Source organism: Delphinus delphis, chromosome X (assembly GCF_949987515.2).
Source record: "Delphinus delphis chromosome X, mDelDel1.2, whole genome shotgun sequence".
NCBI lineage: Eukaryota > Metazoa > Chordata > Mammalia > Artiodactyla > Delphinidae > Delphinus > Delphinus delphis.
In genome coordinates this window covers 12,864,548-12,885,414 of record NC_082704.1, presented here as the reverse complement: position 1 = coordinate 12,885,414, position 20,867 = coordinate 12,864,548, and the positions used below count along the sequence as shown (strand labels likewise).

At 39.8% G+C, this 20,867-nt stretch overlaps 2 protein-coding genes across 2 annotated transcripts in view; both read left to right on the top strand.

The window, feature by feature from the left end:
• LOC132418498 (N-alpha-acetyltransferase 11-like) overlaps positions 1 to 20,867 on the top strand; it is a 581,283-nt gene that overhangs the window by 193,643 nt on the left and 366,773 nt on the right. The gene's annotated exons all lie outside the window — the stretch shown is intronic.
• On the top strand, positions 3,455 to 19,736 carry HTATSF1 (HIV-1 Tat specific factor 1). Its single transcript, XM_060003093.1, has 10 exons — positions 3,455 to 3,629; positions 3,798 to 4,035; positions 5,718 to 5,898; positions 6,565 to 6,612; positions 7,082 to 7,236; positions 9,247 to 9,410; positions 10,766 to 10,865; positions 16,110 to 16,199; positions 17,129 to 17,266; positions 17,803 to 19,736. The coding sequence occupies exons 2-10, from the start codon at positions 3,853 to 3,855 to the stop codon at positions 19,042 to 19,044; spliced, it is 2,301 nt and encodes a 766-aa protein (XP_059859076.1). The 5' UTR covers positions 3,455 to 3,629; positions 3,798 to 3,852; the 3' UTR covers positions 19,045 to 19,736.

Sequence of the window (20,867 nt, the reverse complement as noted above, 5' to 3'; positions counted from 1 at the left end):
TAAAGTTTTAAATGACTGTGTAACTTTATATTCTAAAAACAATACTTCTGACAGAATATCACTGAGAACCTATTTTAACTCCAAAATGTATTTTCAAGTGCCAAATTCCAAAATATTTTACTATTTTCCTTACTCTGGGTAAAAATTACATCCTTATTCTCCTAAGCATAACATTTTAGAAATAACTTGATAAAAGTACCAGATTACAAAAGCTAAGTGATCTTTTTTTTTTTTTTTTTGCTGTTCGCGGGCCTGTCACCGCTGTGGCCTCTCCCGCTGCGGAGCACAGGCTCCGGACGCGCAGGCCCAGCGGCCACAGCCCACGGGCCCAGCCGCTCTGTGGCATGTGGGATCCTCCCAGACACGGGCACGAACCCGCGTCCCCTGCATCGGCAGGTGGACTCTCAACCACTGCGCCACCAGGGAAGCCCCTAAGCGAGCTTTTCAGCAGTTGACAAAACTAGAGCTCCGAGAAGTTTGATTTTCTTCATTCTCAGTAATCCCTGGGTGACTTAGGGATCTGATATAAAATAAATCCCTGAATGGCTGTATAGGGCATCAGCCTCCCATCCAGAATTAGGGAATTGGGATTAAAATTCATGGCTTTGCTTTGATTTTTTTTGGAGTGGGTGGTCTTTTTTTTCACAGATTATCCTTGTCAGAGCTAAACTTACAAGTAGGCCCCAATATCCACAATTTTTCTCACACTGACTATTGTGTGCAGAAATGTTACTACATTTCACTTTTTTGGAGAGGGTCCTAAATGGGGGCATGGGGGAACACATGAAAAACAAATTTTGTATACTTCTCAATTTTGCTCAGGGCCTGCCTTGACCCAAGACTTAGAATAATGGACCATAATAATATAACATGCTACAAAGCAGGAAAACAAAGTCACAAACTTAGGTAAGTCTTTGTCATTGAAGTTGATAGTATTACAAAACATTTAATACTGGTATACCTACTGACAATAGCAAATTTGGATTTAAAGAATTTCTGCAGTTATTACCATCTTAAGTCAGGGATCCATCAATTTTTTTTGTCAAAAGGAGTTACTTTTATTTCCACTAAGTCTTGAGATTACAGGAAGTGGGGACAGGAAAATTCCCGAACAGAGTGAGCCTGAATGGGCCATTAAATAAAATCTACTTTGGTATAGTTCAGTAGTTTTCCAGAAAGACTTCCTCGGCCAGGTAGATGACTTCTCTGTCCAGGCAGTCTCTGCTTTTGTAGGTTAATGAATTTTTATCCACCAAGAAGTCGGTGGCCTATTAGGCCAGGAGTACAGCACAGATCACCCCTCACAGAGAAGAACGAAGATGATGATCAGGGAGAAGCCGGCTGTCTGGGTTTTGTCTTCCTGGGTCCAGCAGCCCCTTGTGCAGCCCATCCATATTCCATTCCTGGAGTTTCAGGAGCTACCCCCATCCTTATAATAACAAAGGACCCCCCTTTTTGCTTGTTAACTTGAGTGTTTCTTGCAAAAAATCTTGGAAATAAAAACAGGTTATAGGGACTTCCCTGGTGGCGCAGTGGTTAGGAATCCACCTGGCAATGCAGGGGACACGGGTTTGAGCCCTGATCCTGGAAGATCCCACATGCCGCAGAGCAACTAAGCCTGTGCGCCACAACTACTGAAGCTGGTGCCCCTAGAGCCCGTGCTCTGCAACAAGAGAAGCCACCGCAGTGAGAAGCCCGCGCACCGCAACGAAGAGTAGCCCCCGCTTGACGCAACTAGAGAAAGCCCGCTCACAGCAACGAAGACCCAACACAGCCAAAGATAAATAAATAAAATAAATTTATATATAAAAAAAGAACAGGTTATAAAGAGATACTCCCAGATTACCTCAGTTCCTAGGGATTTAATTCTAGGAATCCACAAGGAAATAAGAACAGGAACCAGGCCTCATAGAGACAAAAGTATTGCTTAAAAAAAAAGAAAAAACTGGGAATTCCCTGGCGGTCCAGTAGTTAAGGACTCCACACTTCCACTGCAGGGGGCACGGGTTTGATTCCTGGTCGGGGAAGTAAGAGCCTGCATGCCGTGGGGCACAGCCAAAAAAATTAAATTAAATTAAATTAAAATAAAAAACACAAAACTGTCAGGGCCAGTGGCCAAGTAGAATGCCATTGTAGGTACAAGCATGCTTAGGTCCCAACTCCACTGCTCCACTATTACGGTGACTCAATGACCCTCTGTCACTGCCTCAGCTTCTCCTCTCACCCCTGAAGAACTTCTCCACACAAGGCCTCTGTTCTGCTTACTACCTTCCCTGTGTGGGCCTCCCTGCTTCTGGGTTACTCTGACCATGTCCCTGTCTGTTCCATACTCAACCCTCTTTCTGGGAGAGGCTTATTGGCTCAGTGAATCAAATTCAGTCTAGAATGCGGGGCTACCCTACCAGGTCACCTCACAGGCCTCTGGGTAGCCCATGACTGGGTCATATGGGAAGTAACCTTTTTGGCCACCTGCTAAGAGGGGCCTGTGGAGAGAGCAGGCACTCAGTGTTACGTGCAGCAGGGCTGCGTAGCATATTATCACCTATGCTGTGAACTCACTCAGGAATGAAATGGGAGCCCAATGAACACATTGCTGAAAACAGCTGTACACTATTTTTGAATCCTGGGAGAAATATTTAGCAATGCTTAAATGAGCCTAATAAAACTCATGTTATCTATATTATAAAAATGCACGCAAGTCCTATTGCGTGCATGTTTTTTTCTAAGAGAGCAAAAAACGACGTTAGTGGGGGCAGTAAAGGTGGCGTGCACACTGGACGTTAAAAGTTTTAGGTTTGGAGCTTGAGCACGTCTGAATCACGGAGTACAAGGGGCAGGCAATTGCTGCCCTTCCTTTCCAGAGACATCTCCAGCCTGAGGAAGGTACCGGAGAGATAAAGGAGGGAGCAGAGGCTTGGAAAGAAGGTTGGTCCTTCCACCCATCGTTCGTTCATTCATTCATTCACTCACCACACACGCACTAGACACCAGACCCTGTACTAGGAACTCGGGCTAACCAGAGCCAGCGCCTCTCCCAGTGAAATCGTAACGAAACAAACCAAAGACTCGTTTCCTACGCGGAGGAGGAGCCTCCGGGCGAAGGAGGGGCGCCTTTCTCTCGCACTGAAACCTGTCCCGCCCGCCCTGTCCACTCCCCCAAGATGGCGGCCGCCCCGACGCCTACTCCGGAGCCGGCCGAGGGGGAACCTTCCCACGCCTTCGGCTACCGCCTCGTCCCGGCCCCTCCCGGCCCACCGGGGACCCAGCGGAGTCAAACGGCCCCGAGGCGCCTCGCCAGGAAGTCCCAGCTGGGCATCACCGCCCGGCAGCAGAGCTGACCCCCGAGCCCCGCCCCCGAGCCCCGCCCCCCGAGCCCCACGCCGCCTGCCCGCGTCGGCGCCTGTTGACGCCACTGAGGGCGTGTCTGCGGGACCCGCGACGTCGCGACGCGTCAACAATGGCGACTGCGTCAGCGTGAGCGGGCCTCCGTTGTCAAGCGGTTTCCAGACGTTGTGGCGGGACCCGCCGTCGTCTTAGAATCGGCCGCCGGGGAGCACAGAGCACCTTGTGCCCGCTCCCGCCGCGTTGTGGCTCGAGTGGCGGTGTCAAGATCCAGCGGGGCGAGCTAGGTGGGCGGCTGGGCCGGGAGCAGCGGCGCCTGCGCGCGGTGGGCGGGGGGCGGTGCGGCTGGCGAGCGGCCCTGACTTCCCGGGGGCTGCTGGGGCGCCGCGGGGAGGCGGGCGGGGGGGGGGCGCGGGCTGAGCACGGCCAGCCTCCCTTTCTCTGTTCCCCTCCAGCGTCACTTCGGCCTCTTCGCTCTCCCGGACACTGCACCTGGGCTAAGTCGGCAACATGAGCAACAACTTGGATGAGAACGACGAGTTTGATGAGCAGTTGCGAATGCAAAAATTGTACGGAGGCTCTGAGGACGGCGACACCGAGAAAGATCCCGGTGGAGAAAACGATTCTTTCCAGCAGCAGCCGACTGACACCCCATACGAGTGGGACCTGGATAAGAAGGCTTGGTTCCCCAAGGTAAAAGTCGCATGGGCGCCGATGCGCAGCGGGCCCGCCTGGCCAGCCTCCTTTCACGTTTTCTTTGCTGAGGTCCTGGGTTAGAGCCCCTCTGGATAGTGACGTTTCTTTTTGTTGTGTCTGTAGCAGAACCGACGTGTAAAGGAACGGAAATCTTTAGGGAGATGGCTTCAATGTAATTTAATTATTAAGCCTTTTCCATGCCTAATAAATTTTATCTATGAAGGTTACAGTTGGTGACTGCTTTTTATTGCAAAGAGGAAAAACACCAAGAGCAAATTCAGTCGATGTTAATCTCACGTAGTCTCAATCTTACTTATCCTAGGAATTCAGATGTTTAGCTGATGTGCTATGTGCAAAATTCAGCTTCTTGATTTGAAAAATTGATAAATTGATAATTCTTTACTGATTGAACTTTGCACCTCTTTTTACTTTCCTACTAAATTTTGTGCCTAGACACGTATGTTTGAACCATATTACCACGGGAATATGACAAGAGGTGCACAGAATATGGATGGAAAAGATCTGAGCATATTTATTTAGAGTACTTGGAAATTGTGAGGTATTCTATTTTAGCTTGAAAGTAAAATGACTGATGTTAAACTTGGCTCGAAACTTTTTGGTCAAAGTACCCTGTTAATCAAAGTCCCACGGTATGGGTGGAAAAAAAGGATACTTATCACACACTAATAGACTTGCAAGCCAGTAATACAAACTGTGTCTCCATTGTGTAATTTGAGTGTGATTTTTTAATTATTTATTTCACCTTTTTTCTTTCCCACTTTGTATTTGTGTGTATGTTCCAATCCCTCTGAATTGTTAAACTTACTATTTCACTTGGCTGCTGGTGGTGCCAGCTAGAGTGCATATTTGGTTTCTTCAGCCTTCGGAGTACTTTAACAATCGTCTGATAATGGATTAATTTGTGGCTCTATCTTTTTATGTTATGGAAGCCCATACCTCTTCAAACTTCAAGTTTTACATTTTCCTCATTCCAGTGTGTGCCTTTCATTGATTGGTATGAAGATATAACTATATTTCTTTTGTTGTGCAATTGTGTTTTTTCCCTAAGAGCCAGGAGGATAGATGTGAGTTGGGATTTGTTCTTGATTTGTTCTGACATTAAATGATAATGTGATTTAATTAGTGACGGTGTTAAAATAGCATTTAATTTTATAATTGTTAGCCCCATTCTTTACACACCAAATCAGAGTTCTCCTTTTTGTGTTCTCTGCCTACAGGTATTTAAATATTTAGAGTACATATACTTTTGCTCATCCATATAGTAAAAGAAAATTTGATCCTGTTGTTAGATTGTTAGTTGACTGTTGGTTTTATTCTGTTTATTGTTATCTGATACTTCCTTTGTTATATTTATTTGTAGCCTTAGTCAAGTAGACTGCAGAGATAGTAATTTACAAATGAAACAACTAGAAAAGGTGCCAACTTAAAATGCCTTTAATAGTATCTCAGACTTTTGTGCTGATAATCCAAGTACCCATGTCTTAATTTTTTATTATTTTGTGTGCAGTTTTCTAGATAAGGTGACTGCTCTTGCATTTACACAGAAACACTTGTATGTTAAGTTGTATAACTGAATATGCTGTTATTTAACACTGTAAACTTTTTGCATGAGGAAATCATTTTTGAATTTATGTATGTGTGCTGAATTTCTTGTTTAGATCACTGAAGATTTTATTGCTACATATCAGGCCAATTATGGCTTTTCTAACGATGGTGCGTCTAGTTCTACTGCGAATGTCCAAGATGTCAGTGCTAGGACTGCAGAGGAACCTCCGCAAAGAAAATCCCCCGAACCCAGTGATACCAAAAAGAGGGGAGAAAAGAGAAAGAGTGAATCAGGCAAGTGGATTTAGTTTTCAAACATGAGTGTAAAAATTAAAAATATGAGTGTGTGTGTGTATATATAGTTACTTTTTGGAGAATTATAAAATAGCTTTGACAGAATCATAAGATGGGTTTTTTAAATATTATTATTTGGGTTCATATGTTGGCTCTCTCACTAACCTGTGGGCATCCAGTGGGCTCTTTCAATTCAGTTCAGTTCTCAGTTTCTTCCTTTGCAAAATAGAGCTGTCATTAGGAGATTATCTAAAGTTCTGTTTGTAAGGTGATTTTTTTTTTGTACTTTTTGAGTTTAATTAAACTCAAGAAGTCAATTTTGCTTCAGCTTGGCCAGGTCTAACACAGTAGATTGGAGTCAGAAGCAACTTACGCCAAGGCCTAAAGTCAGTGCAAGGGTGAGGTTTTTTAAAGGTAGTATCAGATTCATAAAGAACCAAGATAAACTAGCCATCTTTTTTCAGACTGGGCTCTGAAACAAATTACTTGTCCAAAGATCCAAATACTTTGAAAGCTGGACAGTGATTTGATTTAATCTGTCTTGTTCTAAGGGTAAGAAAAAGTTTCTAGAAGTTTTGAGAAACTGCCACACTGTCAGGATTTCATAATGGGACTCTTACCTTTTCTGGCATGTGTTTTATTTATTTATTCGATTTTGATTTTTAGGATGGTTTCATGTTGAAGAAGGCAGAAACACAAATGTGTATGTTTCTGGTATGTATACCTTTTTAACCACATTTAGAGTAGAAAATATTTGATTTTGAGATTTTTCACGTAGTGATTTTTAGTTTTCAGTTTCTCTAAATTCTATTTTGTATCGTTGTGTCATTATTTGTTCAGCCATTTACGTGAGTGAGGAATATGTTGTTTTTTTATGAAACTGAGAAAAATTAAGTGTATGTAACTTTGTGTGCCATCCTTTCTGTCTGCTTTAGGTAACTCACAGCTGTTTGCCCCTTCAGATTCATTGATACAAGGCCTAAGCAAAGCATGATTTTAATGTATATTTGAATACATTAAAACATGACATTTCCTCAACGTCTATAGATGTGAGATTTTTACATACTTTTAGAAAATCAAAATTGCACTCATCCAAGTTATGGATTTCGAATTGGTAGAATCCCTAAGTAATGCTCACTTTTGTTTTAGATGCCTTTATAATTTTTTCCCCCTAACGTCACAGGTTTGCCTCCAGATATTACAGTGGATGAATTTATACAGCTCATGTCCAAGTTTGGCATTATTATGAGAGATCCTCAAACAGAAGAATTTAAGGTCAAGCTTTACAAAGATAATCAAGGAAATCTTAAAGGAGATGGACTTTGCTGTTATTTGAAGGTTAGTTATGTGGTCAAGTAAGTTTCTCCTCTCTCCGTTTCTTTTTTTTTTTTTTCATTTTCCTATCTCCATTTTTAACTCGGGAACCAGGGCTATAATTTTGTATAGATGATAACCAAGAGTGAGAGCTATTCAAAACAGGATATGAAGAAAACTTGTTTCATGTTGTGCTTGTGTGTATCACATTGGTAAGGTTATTCACTTGCTCTTGTAAGAAAATATGTTATCAGGTCAAGGTATTATGTAAGTCATATGACCGAGGTACTTCTCTTGTCTTAAAAAAATTCTTGCTGCAAAGATCTCTTTAGGAGTGTATGCATATAATCAATGCAGAACACATTCTAAAAATCCACAGAGAAAAGAGAGCCAGTAACATTTTATTTGCCCATTGGAATGAATTAGACCAGGGTTTGGCAAACTTCAGCCTACTGCCTGTCTTTGTAAATGGAAGTTTTATTGTAACCGGGCCACATTGATTCATTTACACATTTGTCTGTACCTCCTTTCACATTTTAGCAGCAGAGTTGAGTGGTTGCAACACAGACCACAGGGCCCACACAGCCTAAAATATTTACTCACTAGCCCCTTTACAAAAGTTTTCTGACCCCGAATTAGACCATAAAGGTGATAACTTATGCTTACTGCTTCAAAATATATTTTGAATGAGAGAGAAGAGAGAGTGGTATTAACAGACATTTGCAGAACTTTATTTATTCATGATACCATAAATGGCATGGGGGGAAGCTCAGTGCCAAAGGCAGCCATCATTTTTGGAACACCTGTCCCCTTAGGAGCATGTGTTATGCATTGCTGCACGGTACAAAAGAAATGGGCACAATGATGGTGTGTACATGTGTCATGGAACCTGAAAATAATTACAAAGCAAAATCAAAGTGATGAAACAACAGTACCAACATCACAAGTGTGTTGCAATTGTACAACATTTCAGTGTAATCAGAGGGCGGGTAAGATTAAGTTGACAAGCTTTGGGGGAGATAGGTTTTTGACCTGGTTCTTGAACATGATGAGATCACACATGAGTACGACCATTATAGGAAGATATTTATGTAATTTTCAAATGTAAGGAGATTGAATGCTTTATAAGTTCTTCAAGGATTACTAAAAATCTGTGAACAGATTCTTAGGGGGGTTGATTGGGTTGTAAAATTTTGAAGAGAAAAATGGGGTTTTGACAAACTTGATATGTCAAATTTATGACCCATAAAAATGCAAGATTGCCAAACCAGTAAATTGAGTTCCAGAAGAATATAGTTAATTGTTCCGGGATCCATATTTGATTGCGTGGCTGAGTTCAGTTGTCCTTTTGAGTTCTCCTCAGGTCCTCAGATCTTTGAATCTGTGTAGAGCTGACAATTGCCCCCTTTGTATAGGACCCAGAATCCACAAGTGTGTGTAATGTTCAAGCTATCAGATAAGCATCTTGTTCCCAGTATATCACAGACCTACATTTTAATTGGTGAACACAAAAGATTAAAGGCTGACTATGCTATTCCCAGTTTCTTGAGTCATCTAGTCTTTTAAGTAGGAAACTTTTAGAATTTTAAAACTGGAATGCACCTTGGAAATCACACAGGTCTATTTACCTCATTGTATAGAGGAGAAATTGAGATTCCAGGAGGCAAAAATACTATTCCAGTAATGGTAGAACTTATTGAGTACCTACTGTATGCCAGTCACTATCCTTTATGTGCCTTGTTTCATTTAAATTTGTCAAGAACCCTGCAAAGAAGGCATTTCCATTCCCATTTTACAGATGAAGAAATTGGGGCTCAGGGAGCTTGAATAACTTGCCTAGGTTCACATAACTGGTTGGGGACAGCTATGTCTTAAGTACACATTTTCCGATACGTGTTCTGTAGTTCTTTTTTCCCATGTAGGTAGTTACATTTAAATCTTTATTTTATGTATAGTCATCATTCATCTAAAACACTCCTGCTGAAGTTTCATTTCAGTGTGTGACTGACTGTAACTTGCTTTCCCTTCACAAAGAGAGAATCTGTGGATCTTGCATTAAAACTTTTGGATGACGATGAAATTAGAGGCTACAAATTACATGTGGAGGTGGCAAAGTTTCAACTGAAAGGGGAATATGACGCCTCAAAGAAGAAAAAGAAGTGCAAAGACTACAAGAAAAAGCTGTCTATGCAACAAAAGTTTGTGTTGTTTTTTTTTCCATTTTGAAAGATTTTGTATAAATATCCTAGAGTATACTTTTGGTAATAACCACCTAGTTTTTTTTCTTAACGTCTTTATTGGAGTATAATTTCTTTACAATGGTGTGTTAGTTTCTGCAGTATAACAAAGTGAATCAGCTATACGTATACATATATCCCCATATCCCCTCCCTCTTGCGTCTCTCTCCCACCCTCCCGATAACCACCTAGTTTTGTTCCATCAAGTATGCCTACAGATTATTTTTAAAGAATTTTATTTGCTATACACCTGAAACTAACACAACACTGTAAATCAACTATCCTCCAATATAAAATAAAAATTTAAAAAAAATTTCATTAGATCATCGGAAACCCTCAGTAATCTGCGTAATAGGATGATTTGGCAGTGGTGGTGTTTTGTTTTCTGGGGTATTCATTTTTAATATAACATGGGCTTAAATGAAATAAGAAAGCCATCTCTACAGAAAATGTTGAACATCAGATTAAGTAAGATGGTTTAGGTTTATATACTGGAGCCATTAGTTCATTTTTCATGTGGCTAGAATCAGCTACACCAGGAGCTAAATTTTTACATACAGGTTTGTTAGTAGGAGTTAGAAATTAGAAATGATAGGTTTTATCATTTTATCATGTACTGTGTGGTTGTGTGTAGTATATACAAGTCATCAAGTTTCTATTATTCCCTTTATTTAATGTCTTTTGAAATATGCTGGTATTAAGAAATGAGTCAAAATGATAAGTACTTTTATCAGAGTGAATTCTAATAACACTTCTAACACTATGCTTAAACTAATGATAAAATGATCAAAGAAGCATTTAGTTCTGATGTCTATAGTTTTTACAGGAATCGTTAAAATAGATACCTAAAATTTTTATAAACAAATCAGTAAGATTTTAAGATAGTAACAAAGAGTGAGTAGTTTTACATATTTTAATGCAGTTTGTTCTTTATAATCGTAAAATACCTAAAAACCAATACAATTTGAACATTTTCTTGGCCTCAGTGTCTCTTCCTAGACAGTCATAGATACTAAATAATTAGCAATTTTTCAGAAGTCTCATTGGAATGTTTGTAACCAGCCAGCAGTTCTGAAAAATATATATATATTCTGGGGATTTCAGATACTGGGGCCATCTTTCACCTGCCCATTATTTTGATTCAGAAAGTTGTAACGGAGCTGTGACTAAAATACACATTGTTGTTTTGGAATCAGATAATTATCACTATTTAAGTGCTCAATAAAGGGTTATTTAACTGCTCTTTTTTTTTTTTTTTCGCTCTGACAAGTCTGAAACAAAATTCACAGCTTCTTGTTCCCGCTTTGTCGCATTAGGCAGTTGGATTGGAGACCTGAGAAAAGAGCTGGCCCGTCCCGACTGCGCCACGAGCGAGTTGTCATCATCAGAAATATGTTTCATCCTATAGATTTTGAGGTAGGAAGCAGTGTTCTTACTGATAGAAACATAGATGTGCTTTCTTTCAAGGGAGCCCAAAGTTTGCCTCACCCCATCTTTCTCATGTCACATCCTGCACGTTCATCTAGTCTTCAGGATCGGAAGATGATACCAAGAATCAACTGAAGGTTTCAGATTTTCCCAGGTTTAACCCAGCGTTCTTTTAATCGTATCGCAGGTAAACCTGTCTAATACCTGTACCGTGGCCCCAAACAGCAGCTACTTGGTATGGGAAATGATTAAAAATATAAACTTTAAAAGGTTTATGGGAGTCGCTTGTGGATTTTGAGTGCAGTTCAACATTGCAGGCTGATTTTGGTGGGGAGGACCAGTTTCACACTTGGAATTGAAAACTTCACTTTAGTGCTAAAAGTTTGATCCTTAAAAAACCTTAGGTTAATGAAATAACAGCCCCTGACATTTGAGTAGCGAAGGTTGTTTTTTTAGGACCTAATCTTTACAAAACTCTTTAGTGGCTATTAAGAGGACTTTGTAATAATTGGTGTCCATGTAAGATTCTAGGAACAGCAAATAAAAGTGAATAAAGGAGGAAGAGCTACTAGAGAGGTTTAAGGAATATTAATTACCATCAGGGTACCTTGTGTTACGTTCTGCCTCTTGTCCTTATCTCTGTGTTTTGGCCTAGACCGATGGGATCGTTCATGGAAGAAGAATTCTTTATTCTCTGCCTGACTTCTGAAATTAATGATAACAAATTACACATAAGAAAAAAATGTTCATAATGTAAAATTTCAGATGGTTTACAAATGATCTAGTTGCGCCCAAGGCCCACTCTTGTTCCTTTTGTGCAGTTAAGCAGATTTAGAATGACAGTGTCATTTTACCCCCCTTAGAGAGGACACCAGAATTGTCTGTTGAACTCCATCTCTGCAGATAGTGATGTGATAGGGTTTACCATGCACCTGTAGAGTCTGTGTCTTTTGAGGTCATAGGGAAGATACCTGTGGACTATTTATACTGTTTGGTGTCTCTTCTGACTAGAATCCTGAAGCATCTTGAAATACGGCAGAGCTGCTTTAGAGTTGCAGTGATAATGAAACATGTTTAAAAAATACACATATATACATGCACACTAGATGCTTTTTGAAATGCTGTCCCTGCCAGGTGGGACTTTGAAAGGCATGCATAGATGGATCATGGTGTCTAGTCTACTGGGTACAACTCCAGAATTTCCTGTGATTCACCTACATTTTATTTCCCTGGTAGATAATTGGTTTTTTAATTAGGTGACCTATTACTTTCTGTGACTTGAGATCCTTGATTCACAACATTCCATACTCCTAACACTTGGACATGAATACAAATGCAAACTTAATTCATTAAGTATCTGGGCCCTGTGCAAGTTGAAGTGTATTGTGCAATTGCCTTTACGTGTTTCCACCTCCTGCCTTTGCTCGTTGAGACCCTAATTTAAGTCTAGCTATCACCCTGGGCACACTTAATTTTTCCTAGCTTAACAAATATTCTTTCCTCCAAAAAGCCGCATTTATTCTTCCTTGACTTCCCACGAATTTCCTCCAGTGGATATTTTTAAAGATAAAAGTTTCATGCTTGTAAATTCTTGATAGCTTAAAGAAAAAAAACCTTTATTGGTTTAATATAAACTTTGGAGTTATAGAACCTTTATATTAACCCTGTTTTATTTTATTCATAGCATTTATTATTATCTGAAATAACTGGATCTTCTCCGTTAGAATGTGAGCTCCATGAAAGCTGGGGCTCTTGTCTACCTGGTTTGCTATTATATGCCCGGTGCTTAGAATCATGATTGGCACATAGTAGGCCCTCAGTATTTATAGGAAGAAAAAGTGAGAGAATGATTGAATGAAACCGTTTTTACTCACAAGGCAGAGTGTTTTCATCCACTCAAGGAAGAAAACATTTTCTCTTTAGCATCTTTGCAAATGAAGGAAAGTTTTCAGACGGCTGCACCACAGGGGCTGGGAGCACAGAGATGGGCTTCAGAGTTCACGGGCAGAGAAACCCTTGATGCTGTCCTTGTTTGCCAATCTGACTGGTCTTGTGTGGTCTGACGAGTTTGATGAGAGCCTGTCAGAAGTCTTGATTTTTTGCTCAGTGTCTCATGGGCCTGAATGTAAAAGTGCATCACTGTAGCAGACTGTCCAGTATGCTAGACTCTAGCCACATGTGGTTAACTTTAAATTAACTGAAGTGAAATAAAATGAAAATTTAATTCCTCAGGTGTATTAGCCACGTGTGGCTAGTAGCTACCATATTGGATAATGGAGTATTCACTTCTGTGAACACAGAAAGTTCTGTTGGGCAACGCTGGTGTAGACATTATATAACTCTGGATAGAGGTGTTCAACTGGAAAACTGCTTTCACTGGACGTTTTTGGGGAGTGTTTGATTTGTCCAGAGATTCCATATGAATCTAAAGAACAGATCAGCATTGAGGTTTGTAGTAGAAGACAAAAACTGAATTGTCAGGTAACCGGGGTGTCAGAAAGAAATCAGATTTTGTGGGGTGGAATACAGGCACACCTTGTTTCACTGTGCTTCGCTTAATTGCGCTTTGCAGATACTGCTTTTTTTTTATTTTTACAAATTGAAGTTTTTGTAGCAACCCCGCATGGAGCAAGTCTGTCAGTGCCATTTTTCCAATAGCATTTGCTCACTTCATTTCTCTGTGTCACTTTTTTGGTAATTGTCCCAGTAGTTTAAACATTTTCATTATTATTATATTTGTTATGGTGATTTGTGATCAGTGATCTTTATTACTGTGACAACTCGCTGAAGGCTCAGATGATGGTTAGCATTTTTTAGCAAAGTATTTTTTAATTAAGGCATGTCTTTTTTAAATACAATGCTATCACACACTTAAGAGACTACAGTATAGTGTAAACATAGCAGGAAAACCAAAAAATTTCGTGTGACTTGCTTTATTGTAATATTTGCTTTATTGCGCTGGTCTGGAACCGAACATGCAATATCTCTGAGGTATACCTGTATATGTTTATTCCAGACAATTGACTAGTGTTAGAACCAAAATACCTAGAAATACCCTTTGGTATCAGGGTGAACAGTGAAGGCTAATATTTTAAATGTAACTTTAAGGGGTTTTCAGTATTTAATTCAAAGCCTTGTTTAAAAAATTCATGCCTGGCAAATTTGAATACCAAGAGGTGAAGAACCAAAACTCAGATGCAAAGGTAGGTTTCTCATTGTGTATACTAGCGCTGTCCAATAGAGGTATAATGTGAGCCACATGTGTAATTTAATTTTTCTAGCAGCCACAATACAAAAACAACATGAAACGGGGTAAATTAATTTTAATGGTGAATTTTATCTAACCCAATATATCCACAGTATTATAATTTCAACATGTAACATAAAAATGTTAATAAGCTATGTTACATTGAAGTTTTTTCCTCCTTTGGTACTAAATTTTCAAAATCTGGTGTTTATTTCACACCTGCAGCACACCTCAATTTGGACTAGCCACATTTCAAGTGCTCGGTAGCCATGTGTGGTTAGTGGCTACTATCTTGGACAGTGTAGGTTTAGCTTGGAAAAGAATGAGAAATACGGTTTATTTCTGGGAAAACAAAACACCACCCTGGAAAAACATTATAAGTGTTGACTGCGGAAAGTTTCAGCGTTTCAGTCTGAGTTTAGTCTCAGGTCTGTTGCTTGCAAAGTGTTGTCTTTAGAAAATTTTCATGCTTAGCTAGGTTAAAGATATTTTTCCCAGGGGAGAGGGTTATTATCTTTAAGCCTCATGATACTATATAACAGTGAAGATATATTTGTTTTTCAAGCTGGTAAACATGAAAACAGAGGTCTGGGAAGTCCTTGGCTGAAATTTGATATTCTTGTAGGAAAGGCACTGAGACTTTGATAAAGAAATAAAAATGGTAATTCACCCCTCCCCCTACAGTGGAATCATGCTTAAATTTGTTAAATATTTTGAAACAGTTATTGTTTGTTTTTAATATAACCCTGATTTCCCTTGGTAGATAAAATGGAGTTATTAGGAACAGTTTATCAAACTCCGAAAAAGCTTTTATTGATTATTCATTGCGTGAAAGACTGCACTGTGTTCTGTAAGGTATTCAAAATTCAGTCAAAGGAGATTCCTGCCTGCGGAAAGCTCACAGTCTGATAGGAGCTACCCCCACACATATACCCCCGTAAAAGCCGCCATATGACTTTACCACCGGAGCACATGGAGTTTACGCTCCATCCCCATTCCTCTCAGGCCTGAGAATTTTCTATAAAGCAAATTGGCACATTCTCCACAGTTAGATCTTAGAAGTGGGAGAAATCCAGGGTCCTGCCAGCTGTGCTCTTAGAAGCTTCAGATTTATAGGATTTGATAGCTTTTATTTTAAATTTGATTTCAGTAACTGCCTACCAGTTGTTTATTTTTGCCTTTTGACAAAACTTTAGGAAGGAGAAGCCACTTCTCATGTTTTGCTGTTCTCTTTAGTTGGTGAGGAACATACAAACCTGTGAGATAGACAAATTCATATGTTTCCTAAAAAGTGTAAGTCTGCTTCATTAGAAATTTGTAGGTAGGATATCCTCGTTTATATTTGTATGTAGTTGAAATTCAAGTTGATGACGTAACATTTTATGAGCCTTTTTCATGCATTGGGACTTGGAGGCAAGATGAACAGGAACCCTTATGGGGGAGGTTTACATTGTGAGTTAAAATAGAATCGTGGAAGCACAAAGAATAATCTTAAAACACTTAGTCAATGAAAGGGATATATGTCTTCCCGTTACAACATTTCTGTAAATAGGAATCTATGCAAAACACAAAATAAAGTTTCCTCATCAGTACAGTCATCGTGATGCCGGTGCAGAACATAGGAATTAGCAGTCTCTGACTTAATATGTGCCACAGGACTTCACCTGCTTCAGCTGCTGTTATTTGTGATTTCCAGTGACACTTCCCTTCCCTCTCCTTTGCCACTGCACACCCCTAGCGCTGCGTACCATACTTGCCCATTCCCCATCTTAAAGCAGGGCAGACCTATAGTAGTAGCAGCAGCTGTGGTAGTCTAACTTCATTTTTAACTTTGATTTTTTTTAATTTTGTAGACTGCAGACAAACAACTAACCTTAAGCAAAACCTTTTTTTATTTGTTGGTTCGTCAAAGTAAGAAATTTGATTCTCAGGGTTTATACTTAAAGAAGGGGGCAAGCCCATTTTAATCAAGTGTGTTTTTGCAGGATGATCCACTGGTGCTGAACGAGATCAGAGAAGACCTTCGGGTGGAATGTTCGAAGTTTGGACAAGTTAGGAGGCTCCTCCTCTTTGATGTAAGTTCATGGCTTAGACAAATGATTTCTAAAGCAATTTTCTTCCATTTTAATAAGTTATTACCAAATATCAGTATGCCTCCAAATTTTACATAAATGTTTTTATGTAGTAGGTCTGCTGTCTAGTGGTAGTCATCTGTAAGCAGTATTAGATAGCATAATTAGATGAACATGGATTACAAGCGAAGGCTTTGATAGACGTGATATCCCTTGGTTATTTTCCTTTATCATCACTCTAGAGTTTATGATCAGGTGAAAAAAAAGTATGAGAGACATGTATGAGACCTTATGGTTCCCTATTTGGCCACATCTCCCCCTCTTTCTGAATTATTTCTTCTTCCATATTTGGAGAAGAACAATCAAGAAAAATACTCTCCTGTATGTTCTCCTTTTCACCTTTTTTTTACATCCAGAATCAACACATAATAATTAAAAGAGTCCCCATTTATCGATTGCATACTACAGCTGCTTTACATGTTATCTCATGAAGTCCTCCAAATCCTCTGAGGTAGGTAGGCGCTATTTTACCCACTTTATTTAGTTAGCCATTTTACAGATGAGCAAGTTTCGAGATTGAGCACCTTGCCCAAGGCCATTCAGCTGGTAAGCAGCAGAGCCAGGATTTAATCCCAGGGCTATTCAACTTCAGAGTCCACATTCTTGACAGCCGTACTGTTCTGCATCTCGTTACAGTGTTATCAGCAGGAACATTTCCAAGGATATCATGCTTGGTTTTTGCTAGACAATGTTAAGCTGAAGAAGCAGCTAGCTGCGTGTTACTGGCTGCAGTAAAAAGGAAGAAAGACTTCATACGTAAAATCTTTAGCTCAAATGACCAGAAGGAACACTACTTCCTTACTTTGTCAAATGTATATGTTTTACTTTAAATGTTCTCATTCATTCCTTCTTTTTCTTCCTTGTCTTTCTAGAGACACCCTGATGGTGTGGCCTCTGTGTCCTTTAGGGATCCGGAGGAAGCTGATTATTGTATTCAGACCCTCAATGGAAGGTGGTTTGGTGGCCGTCAAATCACTGCCCAAGTGTGGGATGGGACTACAGATTATCAGGTGAGTTCTGCAACTGTCAAGGGCACATGAGTTGTTTCATTACCAACAAATACTGATCTAGCAGTTTTTCACATAAGTTTTAAGTTCTGTTTAATCTGTTTAACAGTACTTCTTTTAAATAATCCTTTATATTCAGAGTACGGAAAGAAAAATGTTTCAGTCTTTCAGTTTATAAGTCTGAAATCAGTTTATAAGTCTTGAGGCTTGCTCAGGATAGCAATAAGAGAAGAACAAATTAAAGCGCTTCTCTTCCTTTCTGTCTTGTAAAGTACAGACAGTTCAATTATTAACTTTTTAATTGATGAGACATTTCTGCAGTGCTGTGGTATTAGGCGTTCATGTAAATGATCTTAAGGTCAACTCTAGTAAATCAAGATGTAAAGTGTTGGAAACTGAAGATAGGGAATTGCTTTAATTTCCTAAAAGTGCTACCTTATAAAATCAGAGTACTTCCGGCGATATTAGAAATGTTCAGAGACGCTGTTACTCCTTTTGGCCTAAAACATATTTTAACGGCACTTTCCATGTGTACACAGGTGGAGGAGACCACGAGAGAAAGGGAGGAAAGGCTGAGAGGATGGGAGGTTTTCCTCAACACTCCCGAAGCCAACAGAGGCCTTCAGCGTTCAGATTCCGTCTGGGCTCCAGAAAGCGTGGGGCCTTCTAGAATGAGGCATTTTTCAGAGCACCCTTGCACATCTCAAACGAATGTTCAAGAAGCCGCAACTGAAATGGCATTTGAAGAACCTATAGATGAAAAGAAGTTTGAAAAAACAGAAGATGGGGGAGAAGTTGAAGAAGCTGCTTCTGAAAAAGATGCTAAAGAAAGTGGCCCTGAAAAAGAGGCTGAAAAAGGCTGTCCCCAAAAAGAATCTGAAGAGAGCTGCCTCAAAAGAGAGTTTGAGGAAGGCTGTCCCAAAAGAGCGCGTGAAGAAGACTTCCCTGACAGAGAGTCCGGAGAACGCAGCCCCGAGAAAGAGCATGAAGAGGGTAGTCCTAAAAAAGAGTCGAAAGAGAATGGTGCAGAAAGAGAGCCCAAAAAGAAGAGACTCAAAACAGATCCTGATGAGAACAGCCTTGAGCAGGAGCCTGAGGAGGAGGCCAGCCCCCAGAAGGCGGCTGAAGATGGCAGCTCAGAACAAGGGTCTGAAGAGTGCTCGGAAAAGCAGTTTGAAGACGACTCCGAAAAAGAGTTAGAAGAAAACGGCCTTGAGAAAGGTTTTGAGGAAGAGGGCTCGGAGAAGGAACTTAATGAAAACATTCTTGAGAAAGAGGTAGAAGAAAATAACTCTGAAAAATCAGAATTCGAAGATGACAGCTCTGGGAAAATGTTTGATGAAGAAGGCTCTGAGAAGGAGTTTGACGAAGAGTCAGATGAGAAGGAAGAAGAGGAAGATGTGTATGAAAAAGTATTTGACGACGAGTCGGATGAAAAAGAGGACAAAGAAGTTGCAGAAGAAAAGGGACTGGAAGATGTGGTTGAAAAGGACAAAGAAGACGATGCAGATGAAAAGGTGTTTGAAGATTCAGATGGAAAAGAAGATGAGGAAGATGCAGATGTAAAGGAAGATGAAGACACAGATGAAAAGATGTTCGAAGATGATGATTCCAACGAGAAGTTGTTTGATGACGATGCCAGTGACAATTTGTTTGAAGATTCCGATGAGAGAGGGACTGTGGGTGATTCAGGGAATGTTAAGGAGGAAGGGCCCCTGTCCACAGGCAGCAGCTTTGTCCTCAGTAGTGATGACGACGACGAAGACGATGATGACGTTTAATCCCTTAAACTTGCTTTGTAGGGTGATTCCTCCATCTCCGTTTTGCCTCTGCTCCAGGGTAATTACTAGTAGTGTTACATGAACGTGTGCATAGAGGTAGGATGCCCTCAGATCAATGCAGTGAAGTGTTCGTGATTATCTGTACTGGCCGATTTTAAATATATGTGAACAAGTCAACTGGATTCTTGTCTTTTGTCATATTGGTTAAGTGCATGCAGAATAATATTTTTTAAAATATTCTGATTGAAGTTTGTGATATTCAGAAATTAGAAATAAGTTGTTAATATGCAGAAACAGAAAATTAGACCTGAGTTAAATTGCATTTTTCATTCTTGCTATTGCTTTATTCATACTAAGGTTTGGTTTTTCTAAGGACCTGAAAAATCCCTGTAGGAGTCTCCTTGCTTCAGCTTATGATGTTACCACTGATGTCCCCATTTCCCCTCTCTAAACCAAAACATGTTACTAAAACTTATGAAGTAAAGAACACTTCGGAGTTTTTCCCTGCCCGGTCCTCGCAAGTTACTTTTATTTTTCTTTTCTACCCTCTTGCCATGAAAATTGAGTCTTAAACGTGCAAAAGTAAACTTCCCAAGGTCCACAGCTTCCATTATTGAAAATACAGAGGAAATCAGAATTCTCCCGTGTACTGTTTGGGCCCCTCTAGAAGCTGATTAAAGTTACAGGACCTTTACCCAGAAAAATCTATGCATGCACTACACAATCTTTTGTATACAGTTTGGGGTGGTTCATGGATCCCCTGGAGTTTAAGAACTTTTGTCATGCATATTTCAGATGTTTGCTTTTGATTTTGTTCTAGAATCATGGTATCTAGTATCTGCTAAGTTGTGTAGTCCCAGTAAAAATTTGGGTCTTTCTTGACTGTGCTTTCCAAATTCAGTATTGGTGAATTGACTTCTGATGTAGCATTAAGAAGTTATTCTCATAAATTAGAAGAATTAAAATAAACTGCATTGGTGCTTTCTCATTATACCGTCTGTCAGTGTAATCATTACCCTCTATAGACAGAAAAGAGTTCTTATACTTCAGGACAGCTTTCTGAGAATGTTTTAGTTGATGTCTGGGATCTATTAGAAATCTTTAGGCTTTTCACCAGGGATAAATCAGTAAAAGAGGTGAAGAAAATTAAACATAGAAAAACTGCAAACCAAAATAGTGTTCCCTTTGAAGATAAGCCAGAAGCATTTAAACACTGTATTTATTGTGTTTTACTACAATTTATTGTAATTTGTTGGCAAATTGGTTTTCTAAACGAAAGGGTAAGAATGCTTTATCTTCCATACACAGTGGTTGGAACACATAACTACAACATAAATTAGCTCCAAGCCTGTCAGAAGGAGGCCGTTTTCAGTCTAACTTCTTTTCCCCTGCTCATTAGTTTGGTTGATATCAAGTACTCATGCTCTTTTCATATAAACACCCTGGAGCAAAAGTCACAAACAGCTGTAAAATGGTAAATAATTTACAAGGTGATATTGATGAGCAGACGTTAAGAGTCATGAAACACCTGTTTTCTAAGCAATCAGGTTTTATCGGTCCTGAAAATGGAATTTATGGTGGAGCAACAATACATCTTGTTATCAAAAGAAAATTGAAATGTACGGGTGGATTGTAAGCACAGCAATGCTCAGCAATTACCCGACAGTTTCTAAGGAGTAATGCTCCTTAAGACTATATATATAAATTTCAAATAATGTATTCAACCCTGAGTGTATGAACCAGAAGTTGCTTCAGAGATGCCTTTCAAAGGCTTGAACGCTCTGCCCTCTGTGTCTACAAGTACCTTGTATAGGAACATACCT